General features: G+C 41.0%; 1 protein-coding gene across 1 annotated transcript in view; it reads left to right on the forward strand.

Moving 5' to 3' along the window:
• phf21b (PHD finger protein 21B) overlaps positions 1-24,206 on the forward strand; it is a 95,831-nt gene that overhangs the window by 37,905 nt on the left and 33,720 nt on the right. The window contains exon 2 of the mRNA XM_041978145.1: positions 18,229-18,273. Coding sequence (XP_041834079.1) covers positions 18,229-18,273 — 45 coding nt within the window. The remainder of the gene's footprint in view (positions 1-18,228; positions 18,274-24,206) is intronic.

Genomic DNA, 24,206 nt, shown 5'->3' on the forward strand with positions numbered 1-24,206 from the left:
GAAGAAAACGGTCTGTGTATTTGTTCATTTAATATTCAAATCAGAAATAATCAGTTTGGTTTAGATTTCTGAAACATTATTTTAAAAAAAAAACAAACTTAAATCAGGCTGTTTCTAGACTTTTGATTTGAAGTCAACATTTTAAATGAACTAGAAAAACAACCCAGAGAAAGAATGAGATTTTATGTTGAATTAGATATTCTGGGAGCTGGAAGTAGCTGTTTCCTTCTTTGCGTGTTGACCGAGTATCGCGTGAGCGCAGGGTGGCAGTGCAGTGGTTCCCAAACTTTATGAACCATGACCTTGTTGTTTTGTTGGCGGTGGGCGGCAGTGATGTGCTGCATCACCAGCTGGTGGGAGTGTGGACCAGAATGACACATGTGACCACGGAGTGGTTAGTGGTGGGACATATCAGATGGGTCAGTGTAAGGCTCCAAAGCTACCAGAAGTTTCATGAATAAGGAGGATAAAGTGGTTTTTGGCAGATTCGGTTCACTGCTGTGACAAATGAACTTATAATACCATGGCATTAGTAATAACTTTCCTTTATGTTAAATGTTAATTTCACAGATAAATCTCTTTGCAATGATCAGAGTCCCAGTTTATTACTACTTTTTTTTACAATGATCTGGCAACCCTTTGAAATGATCTTGGGACCTCCAGTAGCGATATGCCTCTCCCCAGCTCCTCCCAAAACGTTGCTTTTAGGTGGATGTTGGTCCTTCAGGGAGACCAGCGGTGGGCTCCACCGTCCTGACCCTCCTGCAGTCCAAGCGCTACTGATGTAGTGACTGCTGCACACGGAGGTCGGCTGGGAGAGAGCGAGCGACCCTGCTGCACCTTCCGGGTCGTGGAAATCTGACAAATTAAGTATTAAAATAAATTTCTATTCTATTCTATTTGATTCTATTCTACAGTCATTTGGCTTTTCTCCAAAGCGACTTACATCTGAGAGTAAGAGCAGCACAAGCAATGGCCGTGGTCATTTTTCCAGTTTTATTTCTTCTAACCTTAACGTGCAAAAATTACTTTATTTTATTTTTTGTTTTGGACTCATAAATAATGGAAAACGAGCTGATTTTATTTTAATTTTGAATTAAATATTTAATGAATGAATGACACACAGACCGAAAATCTCCAGATTAATTCTTGTTTATGTATATATTTTAAGATAAAAATCCATTTTTAGAATATTTTATTTTTAATATATTTTAAGAATGTGGGTTATTTTTTTATTGTTGTTTTCAGGTTCATTCATTCTGTATTAGATTTTTTTTCTGTTGATGTTCCATAGTTTGGATTTTTCCTAAAATCTTTGGCTAAATAAAAGTTTAAATAAAACTTTGTGTCATCTGCAGAGTTATAGAGAAAACAGCTGTTTATAAATAGATAAATGAAAAAATTTAGATTAATAAACGTCTTTCAGTCATCAGAAGGATAACAGCTGTTTATATTACAGATGTTTTATAAATGACCAGATCAGAAACACCTTTTAATGAACACCTGGATAATTCTTCATGTTTGACTGGATGGGACATCAGATGACTGGGATCTGTGGGAATGACTGGGATCTGTGGGAATGACTGGGATCGGGGGAATGACTGGGATCTGTGGGAATGACTGGGATCGGGGGAATGACTGGGATCTGTGGGAATGACTGGGATCGGGGGAATGACTGGGATCTGTGGGAATGACTGAGATCTGTGGGAATGACTGGGATCGGGGGAATGACTGGGATCGGGGGAATGACTGGGATCTGTGGGAATGACTGGGATCTGTGGGAATGACTGGGATCGGGGGAATGACTGGGATCGGGGGAATGACTGGGATCTGTGGGAATGACTGGGATCGGGGGAATGACTGGGATCTGTGGGAATGACTGGGATCGGGGGAATGACTGGGATCTGTGGGAATGACTGGGATCTGTGGGAATGACTGGGATCGGGGGAATGACTGGGATCTGTGGGAATGACTGGGATCTGTGGGAATGACTGGGATCGGGGGAATGACTGGGATTGGGGGGGTGACTGGGATCTGTGGGAATGACTAGGATCTGTCTCAGCTGGCGGACAGCATCCACGCTGTGTCTCTGCTTCGTCATCGTTCTCCAGCAGCCGTGCCTCCTCATCCTCACTGGTTCTGATGTCGACACAGACTCGCTGTTCCTCCTCCTCCTTGTGCCGTCGGCCTGTTTTTTTCTCTCGGCTGCAGCCAGAAGATGACACGGTTCGTTTCCAGTCTCCTCGGCCGTCTGCCTATTAATAGTCCTGCTGCGCTTTAAACGTGAGTCTGTAAATAAACTGCTGCTCGCTGGAAGGCAGCAGCAGCGCTTGAGCCTGGTCTGCAGATGCAAACTTAAAGCAACGTGACAGTTTACTGCCGTGTAAGTGGCTGATGATTGTGATGAGAGCTGAGGGGGAATCTCCTGGTTGGAGCTCTGATGCCTCCTCGCTCGGTCTTTATCAGTTTACTGAAGGAGGCGAGCGACTGACAGGGTGGAGAGGAATTTAGAACAAGTGGAGGAGAGAGACCAACAGGCCTGGAGTGAAATGTGCTTCCTGGGGCCTTCAGAGGCAGAATAATACGTTGGCTTAATCACATCTCTTAAAATGTGCAGCCAAGTTGCCTGGTAACTGAAGCCGAGCAGATAGTCGCCTTAAGAGTCATAACTGAACAAAAGCAGCAGGAGGACGTCTTTGAATGCTGATGTTTGAGGATTAAAAACGGCCTTGAATGGAGTCGTGTATGAATCAGGAAGTCAGCTGACATGTTGCCTTCAGGAGTGCGTGTTAAAAACCAGATTTAATGCTGCTGACTTAGTGTTGCTGACAGAGTATATCATTATCAAATGAGTTACATATGATAAGGCTAAGGAGTTACAGAGGTGGGAATAATGTCTGCTGAAGCTTCTCAGCATGAGATGGATTTGGATCCATCTCATGCTGAGAAGCTTCAGAGGACATTATTGCGATTACATTACAGTTGTTTTTATTCAGATTTTTATGAAAATGATCCACATCTGAACTTGATTTTTACTTCATTTTTAGTCTTGGTTCGGATCTTATTATTTATTACTGCACAGAGATTCCTTCTGATCCTCTGAAACATCTGATGATGGTATACACTGCAGAAGGTGGATCTACAGTTTATAATATTTGAACTTGTTCCACAGCTTTTAGAGCCAGTTTGCTCCAATTGGTGAACCTCTGTCCATCTTTCCACCTGAGACACTCTGCCTCTCTGAAATGCTTCTTTTATACCCAGTCATGTTACTGACCTGTTACCAGTTAACCTGATTAGTATTAAATGCTCCTCCAGGTGTTTCTGCTTTGTACCAGTTACTTTTCCAGCCTTTTGTTGCTCCTGTTCCAACTTTTTCCAGATGTGTTGCTGCATCAGATTCACAATCAGCTCATATTTTCATCACATGGTAAAACGTCTCCGTTTCATCATCTGATGTTGTTTAGGTTCTACTGGGAATAAAATATGAGTTGATGAGATTCTGGTTTAATTTACATTTTACAGAGTCCCAATAGTGTTACTCATCATAAAATGTAAAACTTCCGTCACGTCGATGATGTGGGGATGATTGTATTTGTCTGCGCACTGACTGATCCCTGATGTACAAATTAAATATTCATTCAAAGAATTTGGACAATAGTTGACTTCAACCTAATCCAGATTTAACCCAGTATAGAGCTGCGTTTGGTCTTTTTCATGTAGAGAATCAGCAGATAAATATATTCTACGTCACAGAAGAAGTTAACGTGGAAGAATCGAGGTTTGCTGTTGGTTTAGCCTGAATGATGAAGGTTGACTTTTGAATGAAGAATTATGTTCTTCTTCTATGGATGTGAGATGAAGCTCTCCAGCTGCAAGTGAGGTGGGTGTGAAAGCAGACGGTGAAAGGAGGAGGATGATAAACTGTTCTGGTAAAACTAAACATGTTTGATGAAGAAGAGTCGAACCATCAAACCTGAGTAGCTTGGCGGGGGGGGGGGGGGTCCTTGCTCTGGCAGTCAAGCGCTAACAAAGAGCAACACATAATAAATGGAACTTTAATTTGTTTTTCCTCGACAAGGTCGCTGTGAGTGATGGCTGAAAAGCTGCGATGGGATGTGTTGGACTGAGGGAGGGGTGGGGGTGAGGAAGATGAAGAGGAGGAGGAGAGAGACTGCGCTGTTGGTTAAAACTGCAAAACCCACGAGGAAATCATCTTTCCGTCTTCGATGCATACGAAAACCTCGGAACAGGAGAAGGGAGGATGGACCGGCTAGTGGCATGCTTTGTTGTCTCCATGGCAACAGACTAACAGACTGAAGATGTTTATAGTTGCTGTTTTATTTGTAGCAGAGAGATGAGCCAAACTTCATCCAGCCAAAAACTGATCTGTCTGCTTGATGAAAGAAGAGGGTTGTCCTGGATTTGTGATCCTGGTGGCTCGATGAGCTTAAAATGCGATGAAAAATGTCTTTAATGCAGCAGTTTTACCTGTTAAATTATGTACATATGATCTAAAAACAAGGAGAGTTTCTGATGCTGCAGCCATCTAAAAATCATTCTCCTGCATATCAGAAAATAAACTTGGTGAAGGAGCCTCATTCTTTATTCTCAATCTTTTCCAACAGTCTCCAGTGTTGAAGTTTATTTTTGATCTGCTACTATATAAAACTAAACTGTTCTAAAACCAGTCTAAACCAGTTTCCAAACCAACTTAAATCTGTCCTACAGCTGCTCCAAACCTGTCTGATTAAAAACCAGCTTCACAATGTGTCTGAAACTGTTCATCTGTCCAAAATCTGTACCAATATGGCCTTCAGATGGTCCACAGTTCCTCCCACTATAATCCCAAACACAAAGGTAGACCAAAACTAGTCTAAAACAAATCTAAACTCATGAAAACAAGTTCAGATTTTACTAAAGTTGGCTTGTGCTGGAAAAAATCTTCGTGGGGAGAATCAAAAATGATGCCGAGTCAAACTGTCTTTTACAAGTTTATTATAGCAAAGAGAAATATAAAAAAATCATGCAGTCAAGCATGCAGAGAGATCCCTCTGACAAACAAGGAAGTGTCACAAAGTTATATAGGTTTCTGATCACGCCTTTACCAACTGTCATCATCATCATCATGACTTGATGGAGATATCTATCAATAGCTGTTGCTAGGGCAACTTTTAGAGAGAGTTCTTCATAAAACGGAACTATTTGCAGAGAGTTTTACATAAAACGAAACTAGACAAGCTTTGAGCCAGCAGATGACCTTTTCGCCTTTACTTCACCCTGCTAGTAGACGGAAAAAGGGGAAGCTGGAAGAGAACTGGCCAGCATCTGTAAGTTTCGTTTTTAGTGTGAAGAGGCCACATGATAAAAAGCCACATGATCATCATATCCTAAGTATTACAATTCTGTTTTCAAATTATGACAGCTCTAACAAAATTTAGGCCAAGCTCACTCAATAATTTCCATCACAGGCTCAAAACAGATCTAAACCTAGTAACCAGGCTAACTTCATCCACAACCACATTTAGAACTGGTCCAAAATAAAACTACCTTTAATCTTAGTATTTGAACTAATATTAAGCTGGTCTTAAACCAGTCTAACTTAATTCTTAATCCTGTTTAGAACTGGTTTAAACCTTGTCCTCAAAAAGCTCTAAATTTGTCAAAACCAGTTTAAATTTTACTGAAGTTCACTAAGGTTTTACATCATTCCAAACCAAGTTCAAACCCGGTCTACAACCAGTCCTTAAATAGACCTAACATAATCAAATCTATTTAAATCAAATTTAAATCTATCATAAAACTGGTAGTTTAAAACTAGTGTTCAACTGGTATAACACCAGGCTAACCTGATCTACAACCATGTTCTGAACCAGTCTAAAACCGATTTTAATCTTAGTCTAAAACTAGTTTCCAACTAGTCTAAAACTAGGTTAACTTCATATTCCGTCATGTTTAGAACTGGTCTAAATTTGCTCCTCAAAGCTCTAAACTTATCACAGCCAGTTTAAATCCATCCCAAAGCTGGTCTAAAACTAATAACTAAAGTCAGACCAACCGGATTTCAATCAAAGTTCAGAACTGATCTAAAACTAGTCCTGAAATAAGTCTAAACTTATCAAAACTATGTTCAAAACCAGTTTGAATTTCTCATAAACCTGGTTTAAAAACAGATTTAAAACAAGTCTAAAACTGCTCCTAATCTTTGGTCTAAATCTAATCTCAAACTGGTTTTAGACCAGTTTAACATCCACAACCATGCTCAGAACTGGTCTAAAACTGGTCCAATCTAAAATCCTACATGTCTCTAAATCTGCTCTATGCCTAATTTAAATGTTTCTGAAACCCAGGCCTGGACTAATCTAAACCTAAACCAGGTCCAGAACTGCTCCGCAGCGACATCAACTTCAGTTTTTTCTGCAGCTCAGTGTGACAGATTCATCGCTGCAGCACCAGAGACCAGGTTTCTACTAGGGCTGGGCAATTAATCAAATTTTAATCGCAATTACGATCTGGGTTTTCAACGATCATAAAAATGAAATGGTCCGATTATTTTTTGTCCTTCGATTTATGCTGTTTTCAAATCGAGCGCAGCTGTCATTGCAGCGCTTTGCTGCAGACTCCTCCCACAGTCCCGACCGCTTTAGTTTTATTCAGAACGAGTTGCAGACACCTGGACACACGGGAGGCGGCGTCGCTCCTTCTCCATCATTTTCTATGTAAACTTGCGCGAGGAAGCGAAAATCGCTGCCCTCCTCCAGCCAAGCGACAGGCGACAGTCGTGCATGTAAAATGTTGCGTTCGTACACGCAGACGTGCACACGGGGGCTTGCGACGCAACACAAAAAAATAGAAAAATGTTCAATTTTTGTGAGTCGCAACTAAATAATCCACCAGCTCCCAGAGTCACAGAGAGACATACGTTATAAACAGAACCTTTTTCTCAGTTAACACAGTGAAGAACCCAGGATTTAAGAAACTCATCAACACTTTGTACAAACGGCATCACTGCCATGTCAGCACCATGTTAGTGGACTGTCTCTTTCTTCCCTGTATGATGAGTGTAGTGAGGGTGGTGTGAAAGACGTGGTGACAGTCCGATGTTTCACCACCGCTACGGACCTGTGGTAAAGCCGCACCAGAGCCGTATAGAAATGTCACGCTACATTTTATTGACGAGGATTTCAACGTGAAAACGAAATGTCTCCAGACTATTTTTTTTCCAGATCACACCAGACGGAACATAGCTGCTGGTCTGAGACAAACAATAGCTATGAGGACCTGGTGGAAAGAAACTGGTCGGCATTACCACAGTAAACACGTTAAATGTCACCCCCCCCCCCCCCCCCCCCCCCCCCCCCCAACCTCTTATCTATAATCGTGTGAAATAATCGAGATCTCAATTTCAATCAAAATAATCATGATTATCATTTTTCCCATAATCGAGCAGCCCTAGTTTCTACCGTGGCCGGTTTAATATCTGAAGTAAAAAACTGAAGGACTTCCTGTTTGTTTGCTTTCAGGCAGGACGGCCATGTTTTTTATGTTTTTCTCCACCTTCTGAAAAACTCCTTGCACTCGCTGGGTTATTTTCCTGGTGTCCATCGGTTGGAGTCCATAAGTGTGTCCAGCTCGGCCTCTCCGGGACCTATTTAACCCTTGGTCCACGCCACACACTGCGCCTGCTCCGCCCTCTGACATACACCATGTTTACATGCCAGGGATGCCAGCTGCTTCGTTAGCAGCCGTATGGAAATGTGAGTGCTGCACAGAAAACTAATGAAAGCCGCAGAATGGGGCTCATATTTGAGCTGAATGAAGAAGAAGAAGAATGGCCAGCCTGAGTTTTTATGAAAGGCTGAACTGTTCGCCGCCACTGTAAATGTATTCAAATTAATTTCCTATTATTGCCCGGCTTATCAGAGATTCACAGAGACGTAAACAAAAATGAGGAAAAATGGTTAAAAACAATTAAAAATAAATGGGGTTTGGACTCAGAAGGAGATGAAGGCTGCAGCAGAGTCAGAGCTGCTGCTGGTTTTACTTTTTCTTTTTGCTGCTGTGGATTTTTTTGTTGCCATCCCGGGGCGCCATCACCCTAAATGGCCAAATTAACCCAATTATTTGGAGCGAGCTGAAGTGGCGTTGCTGCCTTCAGGCTTTGTTATTTCTGAGGTCTGCATATCCATATTGTCTGTGCACAGCTTGCAGCTGTTTGAGTTTCTCTGTTCACAACACTGAACAGTCAGCGGAATCAGGCAGTGATTACTGCGCGCTTTGCTTAATGAAAAATAATGACTCGGTCGGGCCTCTTTAAAGTGACATGAAGCTGCGCTCCACGTCAGAGCGACACTCCAGACGTGAAAAGAAAAGCCTCTGCACACTTTGTTCCTCCTGTCAAGGAAGTGACAACAATAGTTCTTTAAAGAAAGCTAGTTTCCGTAGCAACATGCCAAATATAACAAGGCTTGTGCTCACATAAGAATAAAGACGCGAGGTTGTTTGACTGCAGCAGGTCTGCAGGCTGCATCTCTGATGACATTCAGGCTGCAAGAAACCAAAACACATCAGCTGACGTGTTTTATTTTTTCAGACTTCACCAGCAAACATAAAGCGCTGTCAGTGAGTTACAGGTGTTTTTGAGCCATCTGATCGTCCCAATTTCCCCGCAAACAACCAGAACCTCAGAACCATTTTCAGCCTGAAGAACAGGAAGTCCTGTGGTAGATAGACCAGATCACAACACGGTCTAAAAATGATAATCATGGCCTAACACTAATCTGAAACCAGTTTAAAACTAGTCTAAAACTGATCTAAAACCAGTTTAAAACTGATTTAAAACAAGATCAAACTGATTTTAAAACCAGTGAAAACCGGTACAGAATAACTTGAAACCTGCCTGTAACACCAGTCTAAAACTGATCTAGAAACTGATCTAACACCAGTCTAAACCGGTATAAAACTGATCTAAAACCAGTCTAAAACTGGTCTAAAACTGATCTAAAACCAGTCTAAAACTGATCTAAAACTGGTCTAAAGCCAGTCTAAAACTGATCTAAAATTGGTCTAAAACTGATCTAAAACCAGTCTAAAATTGGTCTAAAACTGATCTAAAACCAGTTTAAAACTGATTTAAAACAAGATCAAACTGATTTTAAAACCAGTGAAAACCGGTACAGAATAACTTGAAACCTGCCTGTAACACCAGTCTAAAACTGATCTAGAAACTGATCTAACACCAGTCTAAACTGGTATAAAACTGATCTAAAACCAGTCTAAAACTGGTCTAAAACTGATCTAAAACCAGTCTAAAACTGATCTAAAACTGGTCTAAAGCCAGTCTAAAACTGATCTAAAATTGGTCTAAAACTGATCTAAAACCAGTCTAAAATTGGTCTAAAACTGATCTAAAACCAGTCTAAAACTTATAAACTGGTCTAAAACCAGTATAAAACCAGTCTAAAACTGATCTATAACCAGTCTAACACTGGTCTAAAACCAGTCTAAAACTGATCTAAAACCAGCGAAAACCAGTCTAAAACTGATCTAAAACCAGTAAAAACCAGTCTAAGACTTATCTTAAACCAGCCTAAAACTGATCTATAACCAGTCTAAAACTGTTATAAAACTGATCTAAAACCAGTTTAAAACTGATTTAAAACAAGATCAAACTGATTTTAAAACCAGTGAAAACCGGTACAGAATAACTTGAAACCTGCCTGTAACACCAGTCTAAAACTGATCTAGAAACTGATCTAACACCAGTCTAAACCGGTATAAAACTGATCTAAAACCAGTCTAAAACTGGTCTAAAACTGATCTAAAACCAGTCTAAAACTGATCTAAAACTGGTCTAAAGCCAGTCTAAAACTGATCTAAAATTGGTCTAAAACTGATCTAAAACCAGTCTAAAATTGGTCTAAAACTGATCTAAAACCAGTTTAAAACTGATTTAAAACAAGATCAAACTGATTTTAAAACCAGTGAAAACCGGTACAGAATAACTTGAAACCTGCCTGTAACACCAGTCTAAAACTGATCTAGAAACTGATCTAACACCAGTCTAAACTGGTATAAAACTGATCTAAAACCAGTCTAAAACTGGTCTAAAACTGATCTAAAACCAGTCTAAAACTGATCTAAAACTGGTCTAAAGCCAGTCTAAAACTGATCTAAAATTGGTCTAAAACTGATCTAAAACCAGTCTAAAATTGGTCTAAAACTGATCTAAAACCAGTCTAAAACTTATAAACTGGTCTAAAACCAGTATAAAACCAGTCTAAAACTGATCTATAACCAGTCTAACACTGGTCTAAAACCAGTCTAAAACTGATCTAAAACCAGCGAAAACCAGTCTAAAACTGATCTAAAACCAGTAAAAACCAGTCTAAGACTTATCTTAAACCAGCCTAAAACTGATCTATAACCAGTCTAAAACTGTTATAAAACTGATCTAAAACCAGTCTCAAACTTATCAAACACCAGTCTAAAACCAGCGAAAACCAGTCTAAAACTGGTCTAAAACCAGCCTAAAACTGATCTAAAACCATTCAAAAACTGGTATAAAATTGATCTAAAACCAGTATAAAACTGATCTAAAACCAGTCTAAAACTTATCAAACACCAGTCTAAAACCAGTGAAAACCAGTCTAAAACTGGTCTAAAACCAGCCTAAAAGTGATCTATAACCAGTCTAAAACTGATCTAAAACCATTCTAAAACTGGTATAAAATTGATCTAAAACCAGCCTAATACTGGTCTAAAACCAGTCTAAACAAAGGAACATACATGATTAATCCAACAGGGAAATTAAAAATTAAAACAATAACAAATAATAAAAATAAATATATAATAAATAATCCTCAAACACGTGTAAAATCAGTCTGAAACCAGCTTAGTCAGTGTTAAATGCTTTTAAAACTGGTTTAAAACTAGACCCAAGCAAGTCAAGCCAGAACTGGTTTAAAGCTGGTGTACTTATGAGGTAAAACCAGTCTAAAATGGACTGTAAAAGTGCCCCAGTGTTTCCAGTGAAGACTGCTCAGTGCGGCTGTAATGCTGTGGCTTAGTTTGTGTTAATCCTGATTTATTAATCAGGTTTCTGGGCACGTAGCTTTGTGAGTGATCAATGTGCAGACTTTCCCGTTGATCGATCGGTTTGACCTTTAGACGGAGGGAACATGTTGAAGTTGGAAGCTGTGTCTCCATCTTTAAAGCTTTTCTGCGGGCCAACATCTTCAGCTCATAGCCGGCATCGCTGGAAGACAGAGTAGCTGCAGGTTTTACTCAGCTCTCTCTGATCTTTCAAAGTTCCTGATGAAACAAGTAGAAAAGGAAATTAAACGTTTAGGGCAGTTTTCTGAGCAGAGTTAAAGCTTTCAGGCTCCAACAAGAAATTCTATAGAAGACAAATCGGAGAGGCTGAGATTGAGTCAGAAAATTGCTTCTTCAGTAGAAACGAGTGTTCGCAGTGAAAATTGGAGCCTGTGGAACGTTATGTGCTGGAACATTACACGGAAATGATCAAAGCCTGAAGGAATTACTCTTGTTATAAAACTGAATGAGGAGTACAAAGGCCTGATTTCACTCCGGTATCTTCTCCCACAGAGACCTGGCGAGCTGCCTGAATTTTCCCACATTCCCAGTTTTAAAACAAACTATGGTTGCTGTTCTCTTGATTCCAGAAATCTTTTTTGTTGTTTTGCTGCCAAACAATTCAATTATAATACCTCAAATTGATAGTTTGTTTTTGTGGTTTCATTTTACTGTGATTCACAACCACTGATGGAGCAGCGGCCATGATAGAAAAGCCTCAGAGCAGGAACGTCTGGCTTCTCCATGGGAGGATCAGTTATCCTGATTTATTCACGTTGTTTGTGTTTACACTCCTGCATGACACTTAGGGACCGTCCCCTTGACACCGGATTGCGGTTAAACTGCAAAAGTATTCCAGCAAACCACCCTTTCATCCCCACGAAGCCAGGGATTAGCCTTCATGAAACCGGCCATGTCTGAAGCCAGGTACCAAAGTGGATCGGTTCGAGTCCTCTACCGCCTGTGGTAATGTATGTACAGCGAAGGCGCACAACTTGAGGATATGACGTTAATGCGGTCATGTGAACATACCTTAAATTGGTGTGAAACTAAAACCTGTTTTACAACCAGTTGAAAAGTAAATTGCATTAAATTATAAAGCAGGATCAGATTTTAAAAACAAAATCCAAAAACTCAGTCTAAAAACAGACCACATCAACTTAAAAACCTAATATAAACCAGGTCTGCAGCGTCTAAGAAACTAAAAAACAACCAGTTCAATATAGAACCTTAAAACAGTTCCAGCTAATCAGAAAGCAGGAGGAACCAAGTCCCGAATTTCTCAGAAATCAGTCTGAGACCAGTCTATACCAGATCTGAAACCAGTCTAATCCAGGTCTGAAACCAGTCTGAACCAGGTCTGAAACCAGTCTGAAACCTTTTTTGAGCTAGCTGCAGCTAGCTTCAGGGTTAGCTCCCTTCACTTTACCCAGCAGCAGCTAGCAGCAGCTAGGTTCAGGGTAAGCTCCCTTCATTTTACTCAGCAGCAGCTAGCATCAGCTAGCTTCAGGGTTAGCTCCCTTCACATTACCCAACAGCAGCTAGCTGCAGCTAGCTTCAGGGTTAGCTCCCTTCACTTTACCCAACAGCAGCTAACTTCAAGGTTAGCTCCCTTCACTTTACCCAGCAGCAGCTAGTTTCAGGGTTAGCTCCCTTCACTTTACCCAGCAATAATGAAGCGAACACGGGACTCCAGTGTAGGTACCAGATCTGCTCGGGGTTCAGCGCCTGCCTATGACGTCACACCAGGGCAACACCCCTCAGACATCCCCATTTCGTAAGAGTGAGATCTGGTCGCGGATTTCCATTTATCAATAGATATTGAACACATATTGGCAATATAAGCTTGTCTTTCCCATGTGAGTAAATGAATTGGAGTATATAGATCATTTTATTTACTTATAGTGTACAGTCTGGAATTATTTATTGGACAACATATCAGTTCCAGTATTTATCTTCCTGTTGATACACACATTAATCAAAAGACATGACCTCCCACCCTAAAGTCAAAACATTTAACATTAAACCCCACAAGATACAATCACAGAACCTCATTACAAGTTAACTATCTGCTATGGCTACAAATTTCATGTTTTCCTTTTAAAATGCTGAGGCATTAACGAAGAAATTAATCACTTATTAAAAACAGCCATTGACTTTGTGTGCTGTTTCAATTAGTCGTGCACATCCCTAATATATTTGTTTACTGTTATGTCCAGGAACATCAGGCAGCATCTGTACGAGTGACCAGTTAGGGCTGATGTAGGTCTGGGATCGAACTCGAATACAAACCAGGCATATTTACACAGTTGGTAGTGGAAACACCTGCTTTCCAAGAAAAGTCTTTTTTTTTTTTTTTTTTTTTTTCTCTTTCTTTTAATTACAGCATAGACACTTTGTCCTCGGCTGTCCTGAGTCATTTCCACGGTAACTAAGTGTCTCTTTTAGCAGCTGGAGCTGTGAAGATGTTGAAGCCACACCTCTAATTGAGCCCCAGCATGTCAGAGCATGTTTCAGCCTCATGCTGCCGTCAGCTGCCATCAGCTCCAGAGACCGGCCTTCCTCCTCCTCCTCCTCCTCCTCCTCCTCACACCTCCTCCACCCATCAGACTCCGTCTCCTTTCACTGACCTCCCTGGCACATCAGCCAGTGTCCTACATTCATCTCCAGACTTGCCTGGTGAATGTAGAAGAGCAGAAAGCTGTCAAGCTAATCATCCCGCTCAAACCATGGCTTGTTTTCTAACAGAAACCTGGACCATCTGCTCAGCTCCAAGCTTTTACGCACTGGATTCTTGTCCATGCGTGCTAAGGAAATTTGGGTTTTTCCCATGAAATGAAAAATAAAGGCACAGAAAATTCATGTTAAAGAGCAGCAAGAGACATAGAAACTGTCCAACCATAAACTATTAATCCAACGTCGAAGAAAAGAAATACAAGTACATCATCTAGATGTTTACTTTTAATTAACTTTTATAAAACATTATGAACAACCTGAAATTTCTGGAGAAAAAAAGTAAAGTTTTAACTATATTAATGTCTGATTAAAACTTATAAATCATAATTAATCTAAAAAAAATCTTGTCTGGTACTTCTGATGATGATTACACTCATTTTTAAAAAGCTGCAAATTATTTTAGGTGTACACATGTGAGCTAAATAAAACTTGTAAAAATTAAATAATAAAACGGATCACTATCACTACTATGTTGATAAGAGACCTCTATTTAGACCTGGACATGATGATGATGCCAGTTCCTGTCAGACTTTCCACCAATCAGAGAGCTTAGATTGATGGTAACGTCCAATCAGGAGCAGCCAAAGATCAACCAGTGAGCAGAAAGTTCTATGTGTGTGTGAAAAGAAGAAAAATAATGCTCCTCTATGGCTGGAATAAAGCCAAGAAGACGTTTCTGATGCACGGTGGGGCCACAAAGCAGCTGAGCTGGAGTTGGTTTAGTGAGGATAGCAGGTAAATAGTAGCAGGAATAACTGGAAATGAGGAAAAAACAGCTGGATACAACTTCTGGTTGTTTGGGGCTCTGCTGCTTCCAGCTGTCTAAAAAGACGGGCATCACCATGTTCATGTTCCTCAGAGGAGGAATCTTCACGTATTTTCTTATTAAACACACAAACACACATTTACAGGTGTTAGATATGGAAGCTGCGTCGGACAGCAGAGTGTTGGCTGGGAGGATGATGATGGTGGCAGGTGGTCGCCGTTTACCCACAAGGCTCCATGACTGCAGCTCTGAGAGATCAGAGTTAGCTAAACAACGCTATTTCTCTCCCCACAAATCCTGTGTGGAGTCTGGCTGTTTGTGTGCTTTCTGAACAGATGCTCTGGCTGTAAATGTGTGTGTGTTTGGGGGGGGCACATTTGTTTTCATTTTGTTGTGTTCAGAGGAGGAGGAGGAGGGGGATGTTCAGAGAGAAAACCTCATTTATGAGCTGATCTCATGTGAAAACCAGATCTTGGGTTCAGGACTGAAGGTGCCAGTTGTTCCTGTAGAGCTGCTGTCCTGATTTTATGGAAGTATTTCTACTTTTTGCTTTTAATAAAATCTCATTTTTACTTTGAATGCAGTTTATATCCTAGAAAATAAACCAATTCAGGGCTCCAGACTGTGACCAAATGGTTGCGTTTTGCGACTAAACTGTGAGACAGTGCGAGTGAATTTTTCATCTATTCGTGCAACTATTGTTGGCAACTATTATTGGAGACTTTTGGAGACTGACGTGAATGAACGTAGTTTCCTCTTTCCAATGAGGAGCGGTGCTGTGCAGACCCTCTCATACGAGGCTTCGCAGCAGCAGCAGCAGCTGTATTCAGACGACGTTCTCCTCTGTTTCATGACCAGGCTGAAAATGAAACGTACAAAGCTGCTGCTGGAGGATCCTGTGCTGGCTTAACATCACAGTAATGTCTATTAATGAAGAGTGTGGACAAAAATCTTTAAAAAGTTATAAGTGTTGTGATGTTCCAGACTTCTAATTAAAAAACAAAATCCAAATAAAAAACTGAACAAAAAATAAAGAAAATATTGACAGAATTATTTCATTAAATTTTATTTATGTATTTTGTTTTATCTATTTATTTGCTGTTCTAAACATTTTTAGATTGTCTTTTTATCAATTTTTGCCTTTCCCACTACGTCCCTCTCTATGGCAGCATCCATTGCAACTATATGTACCAGGCTGATTATGCTAATTAACTTTTAGGACAGCCAATAGCTGTTGTTCTTACTGAGGAGTGGGAACAGTAGCTGGACGAGCATCAGTCCCTGAAGCTGTTTATTACCAGGAACTACATGGACCAGTCATACCATGCCCTATGGGGGATGATGGTGACAAAGTTGCTGTTCTGCTTCGACTACAAAGTGAAATCAAATCAAGTCATCAAATCTGATTTGATTTGACAAGTTCTGTGTCTGCTTGGTTTGTATTAGTGCGGCCAGCAGATGTTTTTTTTGTTGTTGTGTCAGCTGCTGCCCAATAAAAAGTGAAGTGTAAACATTGTCATTTCTGAATTTTTTGTTTAAGTATTTATCACTAATACAGTGAAAATGAGAGGAAATGTGAATGTTTGCTATACAAGGCGATTTCAGTGTGCGCCCCTAAATTTTCTGCTTGCGCTCCTAAAAATTTAAGTTAGAGGCCGCTGTGCTCCTCGCAAAAAAATTAGTCTGGAGTCCTGCAATTCTCTGTTTTCCACCAGCAAACACTTTCCAACACAATGTAAAGACCTCCAGCTGGACCATCTGGTCTAGAACTGACACTCTGATATTTTTTGGCTTTATCGTGGTAAACAATATATATCTAGATGTTTTGAAATCTTCTCTAAAACACTTTAAATTTTAAAAAAGAGAAAAAGTTCTGGCTTCTCGCCGAGTATGTAACAGCCTTTTTTTTTCTTCTAAACGCTTAAATTTTGCTGTGACTATTTATTCTTGATGTTTTTGATTTAGCTGTTTTATCAAACATAAAACTTATTGAAATACATTGAGTATATTTGATATATCACTATGTGCCACAAACTGAATAAAAACTGTGCTTTTTATTCAATTTCATTACATTTCTTTAAAACAGGCTGCAGTGCATGTGCGAACTTGATCTGTGAAAACATGAATGTTTTTATACTGAGTAATTCCTTGGAGGAAAATAGTCATTGACATTTTGGATAAGCAAAAAATTTGTGATTATTTTGGATAAATGACCGAAACCGTCGACGTTGCTGCGTGTTGGTTGAATCCAGATTGTCCAGAACTGGACAACTGACGTACCCGCTCCAACCAGACGCTGCTCAGCTCGGCTGCAGCCGATCTGGAAACCATTAGTACTCTGCCTGCAAACAGCGACGCGTGCAGTGGGAATTTACCTGAGTTTACTATCTGCACACCTGCTCTGCTGCAGGGAAACCAACCCAGTAGATTACAGTGATAAATAGACCCAGATCCTCCTCCTGGGGGCCGGACGGGTGGCGCTAGGTGAGCGAGGCGGCATCCCAGCCTCCTGAGGCTTCATCAGGGGGTGGAAAAAAGCACCATGAGTAAACCACATCTTACTGGGTTGTTTCCATTGTTTCCAGTAAAAGAAATTGATTGATGGAACAGATTTGGATCCATTTTATAGATTTTTCCAGATTCCAGACCCCACCAGTGAATCCTGTTTGATCGTGTTTTTTTAAATTTAATTTTATTAATTTATTTGCTTTGATTTACTCTTGTTTATGTATTTATTTTCATATTTATTATGGATGGATGGATGCTTTATTCATCCCCATGGGAGAAATTTGTATTGACCAGCTGCTCACAGTTGTACATAATTATTAACAGTAAGAAGAATGAATTAAGAATATTAAAGATTGAAGACTCTTGTCCAGTCTAATGGCCGTAGGGACAAAGGATCTCCTGAACCTCTCAGCCCTGCAGCTGCTTCTCTGTCCTGTCAGGGTGTTAATTATTGTCCATAACGCCCTTCAGTTTCCTCCTCGTCTGCTGCTCCACCACAGTTCTCGTCGGGTCCAGCTCCTTACCCAACACAGAACTAGCCTTTTTTACCAGTTTTCTCAGACGTCTACAGTCTTTGTCTGTAGTGCTGCTTCTCCAGCACAGAACAACACGGTGAACATCTGCAGCATGTCACTGCAGACACTGAAGAATCTGAGCCGCCAGAGGAAGAAAAGGTGACTCTGTCCCTTCCTGTATGCTATGGCTGTGTTAGAAGACCACTCCAGCTTCTGATCTAGAACAACCCTCAGGTATCTGTAGTTCTGCACAGTCTCTGTTTCCTCGCCATCAATGCAGACTGGCTGGTTAGGTGTTTTAGATCTCCTTAAATCCACCACCAGTAGTCTTGGTGGTGTTGGTGAAGAACACAATTCTTTTTACTCCAGTCTAAAAAGGCCTCCACAAGGTCCCTGTACTCCTCCTCCTGTCCACTACCCACGCATGCCACAACGGCTGTATCATCATGTACTTCTGTAAAAGGAAGTGGGTTAAGAGCTGGTTCTGCTCTCGGTTTTGTATGACATGAAAACGTCCTGCTGCTGTTTTTCTTCTTTGGCTTTTTAATTGGTTGAGAAATCTAAAAAATATGAAACAAATCCTTAACTTTCCCGTTTTCTCTTTTCCAGAGTCCGACATTGTGCAAAGGCCTGAATGAGCTTCAGAACGGCCAGGTAGGTGGAGGACTTGTTCATGAATTAAGTGTTTTCATTGGTCTGTTTACCCCTTTGGGGCTTATCGGACGTTTGTTTTTACCTTTTATGTTTCAGCCTTAACCCAGTTTACCTGCCTCATGTGTGATTTTACTGTTATTTCTTCATTCAGACCTCCTGTTATTTACAAAGGTTTTTATTTTCCTCTCCGAGTACAGCAGAGTTTTTCATTTACATGTTAAAAGCACAGCTTTTTTCTGGGGGGTTAGTCACTTTTCACACCGGCTGAGTTTGCAGGTATGTTAACTGAGTCGTCTCCATGGCGATGCTCCAAACTCTCCCTGAGGTTGGGTGACTTCCTGAAACCAGAGGACGGGTGCAGAGCTTGTTTGGAGCTGCAGAGGAAGCATCAGATTGATGACTCCTGAGTTTAATTTCAGAGCTGCGATTCATTACGGAGTGGAAGTGGATTTGGCTCGACACCGCGGCCGCGTGGCTCCTGCAGGAAGAGGAAAGCTAATTAAAAGGAAGTCTGTGTCAGTGGATAATTGTTGCAGAGCATCAGCGTGTGTAATTGAGGCTGAAGTAGTTCTACAGGTTTACCTGGTAAATGTGCATTTCACCCTCAGATGGTTGTGACAGGCATATTGGAAAAACAGTTTTTATCCGTGGACTCGATTTGGGTGCCGTTAACTGGACTCTTGTACTGGGTGGCTTTAAGAACTTTCTTTTAGAAGATCTTTTGGGCTGATTTTGGTGCATCTGGAAAACTTTAAAGCTCTTAAGTCCCGACACTTCCCGTACCGGGGGCAGTGGAGTTAATATCCGGTTTCACAGGGTGCAACATCAGGTAAATATAAAACCTCACATTAGTCTTTTATTATGTGCAAGTATGTGTGTGTGTATGTGTATGTGTATGCCTGCTTGTACATACTGGTATGTGAGAGGACGCGGGGAGGGAGGGAATTGTGTGTGTGTTTATGTATGTGTGTGTGTGGGGGGGGGGGGGGCATTGTTTTAACCATGGAAAGCACTTTGGGCTGCATTTATGTATGAAAAGTGCTCTATAAATAAAGACTGATTGATTGATTGATCCACTGAAAGTCCAGAATCTCAGCTGTAAGTCCATCAAAACCATTTACAATCACCAAACACAGTTAAGACAACTAAAACAGAAGGTAAACAAAGTCAACAAAAAGATGTAGACATGGCTCCACGGCATGAACACGGACCAAAGTCTGCTTCATGTCTGAAAAGCATCGTCATGAACTTTGCTGTCTGGTCGCCACAACTTCTATCCACCAGGATAAAACTTCATTTCCCAGAATGCTTTGAGAGCAGTTTCCATCCGAAACCACTATTTTCTGCCTGGTTACATGAATCTGATTGGACGAAATCAGTCATTCTGGTTCTCAGATATCTCCCTCCTTTACGTTGATGACTGGTGAGATGGATGTAACCATGGTGACATCAGTGTAATTCTACTGGATCATGTGATTAACATGAGGATCAGTCATGGAAATCAGCTGACTGGAGCGGAGTTGGGAGGAGAGAGAAAGAATAATTTTCATTATTTCGACCACATCACTTGTAGTGAAATTTTGTTCGTCTTTCTTTCACAGCAGCAAAGTGATCAATGACTCATCCATCATGGTCCTGATGAGCCCCCTCTCCATGGAGAGCATGGCCAGCGCATTCACATGCTCCTGGCCCGTTGCATTTCTCAAGAACTTCTTAATCCTTTTCAGTGTTGAGAAACAGCTCTTAGCTTCAGCTGTTGTCATGGGTGGGGTTATGAGGACATTCAACAGAGCCACAGTCTCAGAAAAGGTCTCTTGGAGGTCGTACCTGAGAAGAACCTGGTACAGCGCAAGTGTACCACAGCAGCCGTTGAATTCAGCGTTCTCGTAGATGTGAGACGATTCTGTCTTCAACTTTGCCTTGTTCAGTCCCCCACCGGGACATGTACCGCGGTGCTGCTCAAACGTCTCTGCTGTAGCAGTGTGGCACTCACCAGGTGGTCTGTGAAGAAGAGCCAGGATGGTGTTGCAGATCTACATCCTCTGCTTCTCCCAAGCCCTTCTTGGTCTGGTGGTCCTGCTGCTACTTGCTGCTGCTGTTGAGATGAGTCCCTGAGGACAAGCGGATCAACAGTTTGTTAGTACATAAAAACATGAGTGCCTGATAGAATTTAGAAAAGTCAAGAAAAAGTTCATGTAGAAACACAAATGTAGCTTGTCCTCATAAATATCCAGTCACTGACCACTGCATTAGTACGGCTCTGCCATCTAATTCAACCAATACAACAGTTCTGCTATAAATTCTATATTTATGAGGTTTATACATTTCCAGGGTTTTCTGATAGTGTCTGGTAGGTGATAACTTGCTTTATGAAAACTATTTGATGAACACTGATAACTATCACCTCAATACACCATCACCCACTATTTAATTATCATCTGCCTGACAATATCAGCAAAACAGAAAATATATATTTTTTGCAAAAGCAGAATATATGAAACGACTGTTTTATTGGATTGAATTAAGTTGCACAGGTGTACCTGATGGAGTGGCTGCCCACCAGCCCTCTCGCCATCATCACACCGTCATATGTTTGTTTCTCTCTGTCACTGTCCAAAGAAAGATCACTCAGTCTGTCAAAAGAGCGCCAGCAATGGAATCAGACGTTGCATCCATAACGGGGAGAAACTTGAAGATTTGAAACTTACACATTATGATGAGCATTGATGTACCGCAACACAAGCTCCAGATGAGTCTGTGCTGACAGGTCGGTCGTCTCATCTGCTTGGATGGCCACAAACTTAGCAGTCTGATGACAGCTAGCAGCTAGCTAGTTCTGTGTGGTCTTTGATGTGCCTTTGAAAGCTGTGGCCACTTTTAGATGCTCCTCACATACTCGTCTAATGATGCCACCAAGTCAAAGAGGTCGTGGAAAACGCCAGGGTTGTTGCCGCCCTCTCTTTCGTCTTTCCCTCTCAAGGTTAACTCAAACACAAAACTTCACACAGTCGATGAGCCGGGCTAGGGTGTGTTGGTTGTTGCTCACCTCATCGTTGTGACCATGCACCACTAGCCTGTAGCTCTCATCCAACTGTGCAGCAATGATCACCCATCCAAACGTTCCAGACGGGTGGTGCATGTCAGTCCTGTAGCTTTCCATGTGGTGGCGTCTGCTGTGGCATCATCAGAGTGGAACAGCACACAGGAAGCAGAATAAAGCATTAGCTGCTTCACAGCCTGCTAGCCAGGTCTTCTGCTCGTACCGTTAGTATGATGAAAGCACGTTAGGGCAAGCCCTCCCAAAATCATAGAGATTGCATTGTGGTGTCTTATAAATAAATAAATAAATCAATAAAAATAAACATTAAAGTCTGTGAGAGTAAGCTGGGCGATTTTCAACTGGACTGATATTGCCCAAAGGGGGCGGTACCTCATGGAGCATGGGCTTACACTGATTGGGCAGTGACATGCGGAGACAGATTCAAGTGTCAGAGAGTCACAACCACCTTAATATTGTGTAAGAAAAAAATTCCTCCTTGTTTCCTTTTGGTGGTGCTTCACCCGATCGCCCTCATGAATAAACTGCCGTGTTACAATTGTAAAGAGATGGAAGCTGGATGTGTTACAGCAATTTGCCTCCGAAATGACGACAGTGACGAGGAGACTGATGCTGTCCGTGTTTCCCGATGGGCATGAAGTTCTTTGTACACCGGAGCAGGAAACTCCAGCTGCTCTTTTGAGCTGATGTTAGTGAATGAATGAAACTTTGTCATTGCAACAGGTGCAACAAAGTTTTTTTCCAGGACAAACCCGTCCAAGACGGTTATGTTAAGCAGACATTTCTGTCTGATTTACAGGTGGGTGACACGATGAGGTCTGTGTCTGCTGGTGGGAGTGTAGCTCACCGGGTGATGTAATTATTGTTTAGTTTCTATAATAAAATAATTAAATAGAAAGCTTTTCTAGAGAAAAGAACTACCAGATCTGAATATAGAATGAGTAAAAAAAATAATGATAATGAGTAATTATGAGTAATTATAAAAATTAAACTTCTTTAAACTAATCTTTAAAGGGTGGCAGGGGTTGATGTTGGGGGTTTGGGGAGCCCCCTCCTAATATATGATTAGGAAAACACTGGTTTTTATTAGTCTATGAGTGCAGGTCCCTGGTTCAGAATAAAAAGAAATATATCATTTACAGGGACAATTATTGGCTATATCGCCCAGCCCAGATTCTGGTTCTGGTCAGGTTTTATAATCATTGTTTCCAACTTGATGTTCATGTGAACCAAACAGGTCCTTTCAGCTGGACCGTCTGGATCGCTGTCCTGTTGTCTTCATGAATAAATTGAGAACAAACAAGATCCAACCATCTAGAATTCCAACATTAGATGATGCTGGTTTTTCTTCCTCTCTGCTTCATATGAGGGACAGAGAGTTAATGACGGCGGCCATGTTTCTCTGCCTGATTACTACCTGCTATGAGCAAATTAAATATTGACTCCTCACATTGACTTGTGGATCTAATTTGAAGCGATTTCAAATGAGCGATAATGGCGTTGGAGAAAACACTCAGTGGACCGCGTTAGCCACGTGGATATTTGTTAAGGGGGAGTAATTGGTTGGATGGAGTGAATCTTTCAGAGGGAACTAGTTTTTTAGGAGGCGGGGTCACTTAGTACGGAAACCTGTTAAAGATTTAATGCAACACTCAGAACAATGAGCTCATATTGTTCAATTAATGGTTAAATAAAGATAATATTTTTTGTTTTTTCTAACATATATATATATATATATATATACACACATTTTCATCACAATTAGGTGGAATCTAAACTAAATAATAAAAAAGGGGGAAATGAATCTTTATTAACTTCCTGTTTACTATGAAATACAAACACACATCTTAAAATTATTAAAATATTGTGCGAGAACAATTTTGAATATTTCTAACAATTTTGTGGTGGCATTTTAAAATGTGGGTTAATTTAAAAAACTTTTTCAGTTTTCATTGAAGGCAGAAGCTCTCGATTTACTGGTAAATCTACGTTCTTACACTCATCTGTGGTCATGAGCTGTGGGTCGTGGCCAAAAAAATGAGATCACGAATACAAGCGTCTGAAACTAAATTTCTCCGCAGGGTGGCCGGGCTCTCCCTTCGGGGTGGGATATACTTGCTGTTAGTGATGCGCCCTTGCACGCATCATAGCATTCGTTTGGCGTGTAGGCCACTCACACTGACAAAAGGTAACGTGTTGCGTGTGTGAGTTGCAATCTTGACTTGAACGCTAGAGGAGCTCATGCGAACACGAGAATGAACACGACAGGTCCAAGGTAAACACAGTGGTGGATGGGTTTGAAGACTCGCACTTTGTCTGCAACTACTTACAAATGTATAATGTTTCCTACCCGTTGCACCGAGTTTGAGTTAAATTGGAAGCGTTTTGGGGGTTGATGTTCAGGAAATACAATGTGACCGTAGCGTATTAGCATCTGGCCTGGACCCCTCCCTGGTGAGGCGTTCCAGGCATGTCCCACTAGGACGAGACTCTGGGGAAGACTCAGGACACGCTGGAGGGACCACATCTCTCAGCTGGCCTGGGAACGCCTCGGGATGAGCTGGTGAATGTGGCCGGGGAGAGAAAAGTATGATCGTCCCTGTTTAGGTGGCTGTTCCTGCATTCCAACCCCAGATAAGTGGTAGAAAATGGATGAATTGAAACAGAAGTTTCAAATTATCATTAAAATAAGGTAATGTTGCAAATATCATAAAATACTAGCTTATATCAATTTAATTTGTAAAAGAAACCTTAAAATAATGAAAAATATTTTAGGAATAAAACATAGTATTGTAGTTTAATGACTAAATGTGAAAATAATGAGTTAATAAAGAAAAGTCATAGTGGTCCTCAAAATAACGTGAAACTTCAAAAT

The sequence above is a fragment of the Melanotaenia boesemani genome, chromosome 23 (assembly GCF_017639745.1).
Source record: "Melanotaenia boesemani isolate fMelBoe1 chromosome 23, fMelBoe1.pri, whole genome shotgun sequence".
Lineage (NCBI taxonomy): Eukaryota > Metazoa > Chordata > Actinopteri > Atheriniformes > Melanotaeniidae > Melanotaenia > Melanotaenia boesemani.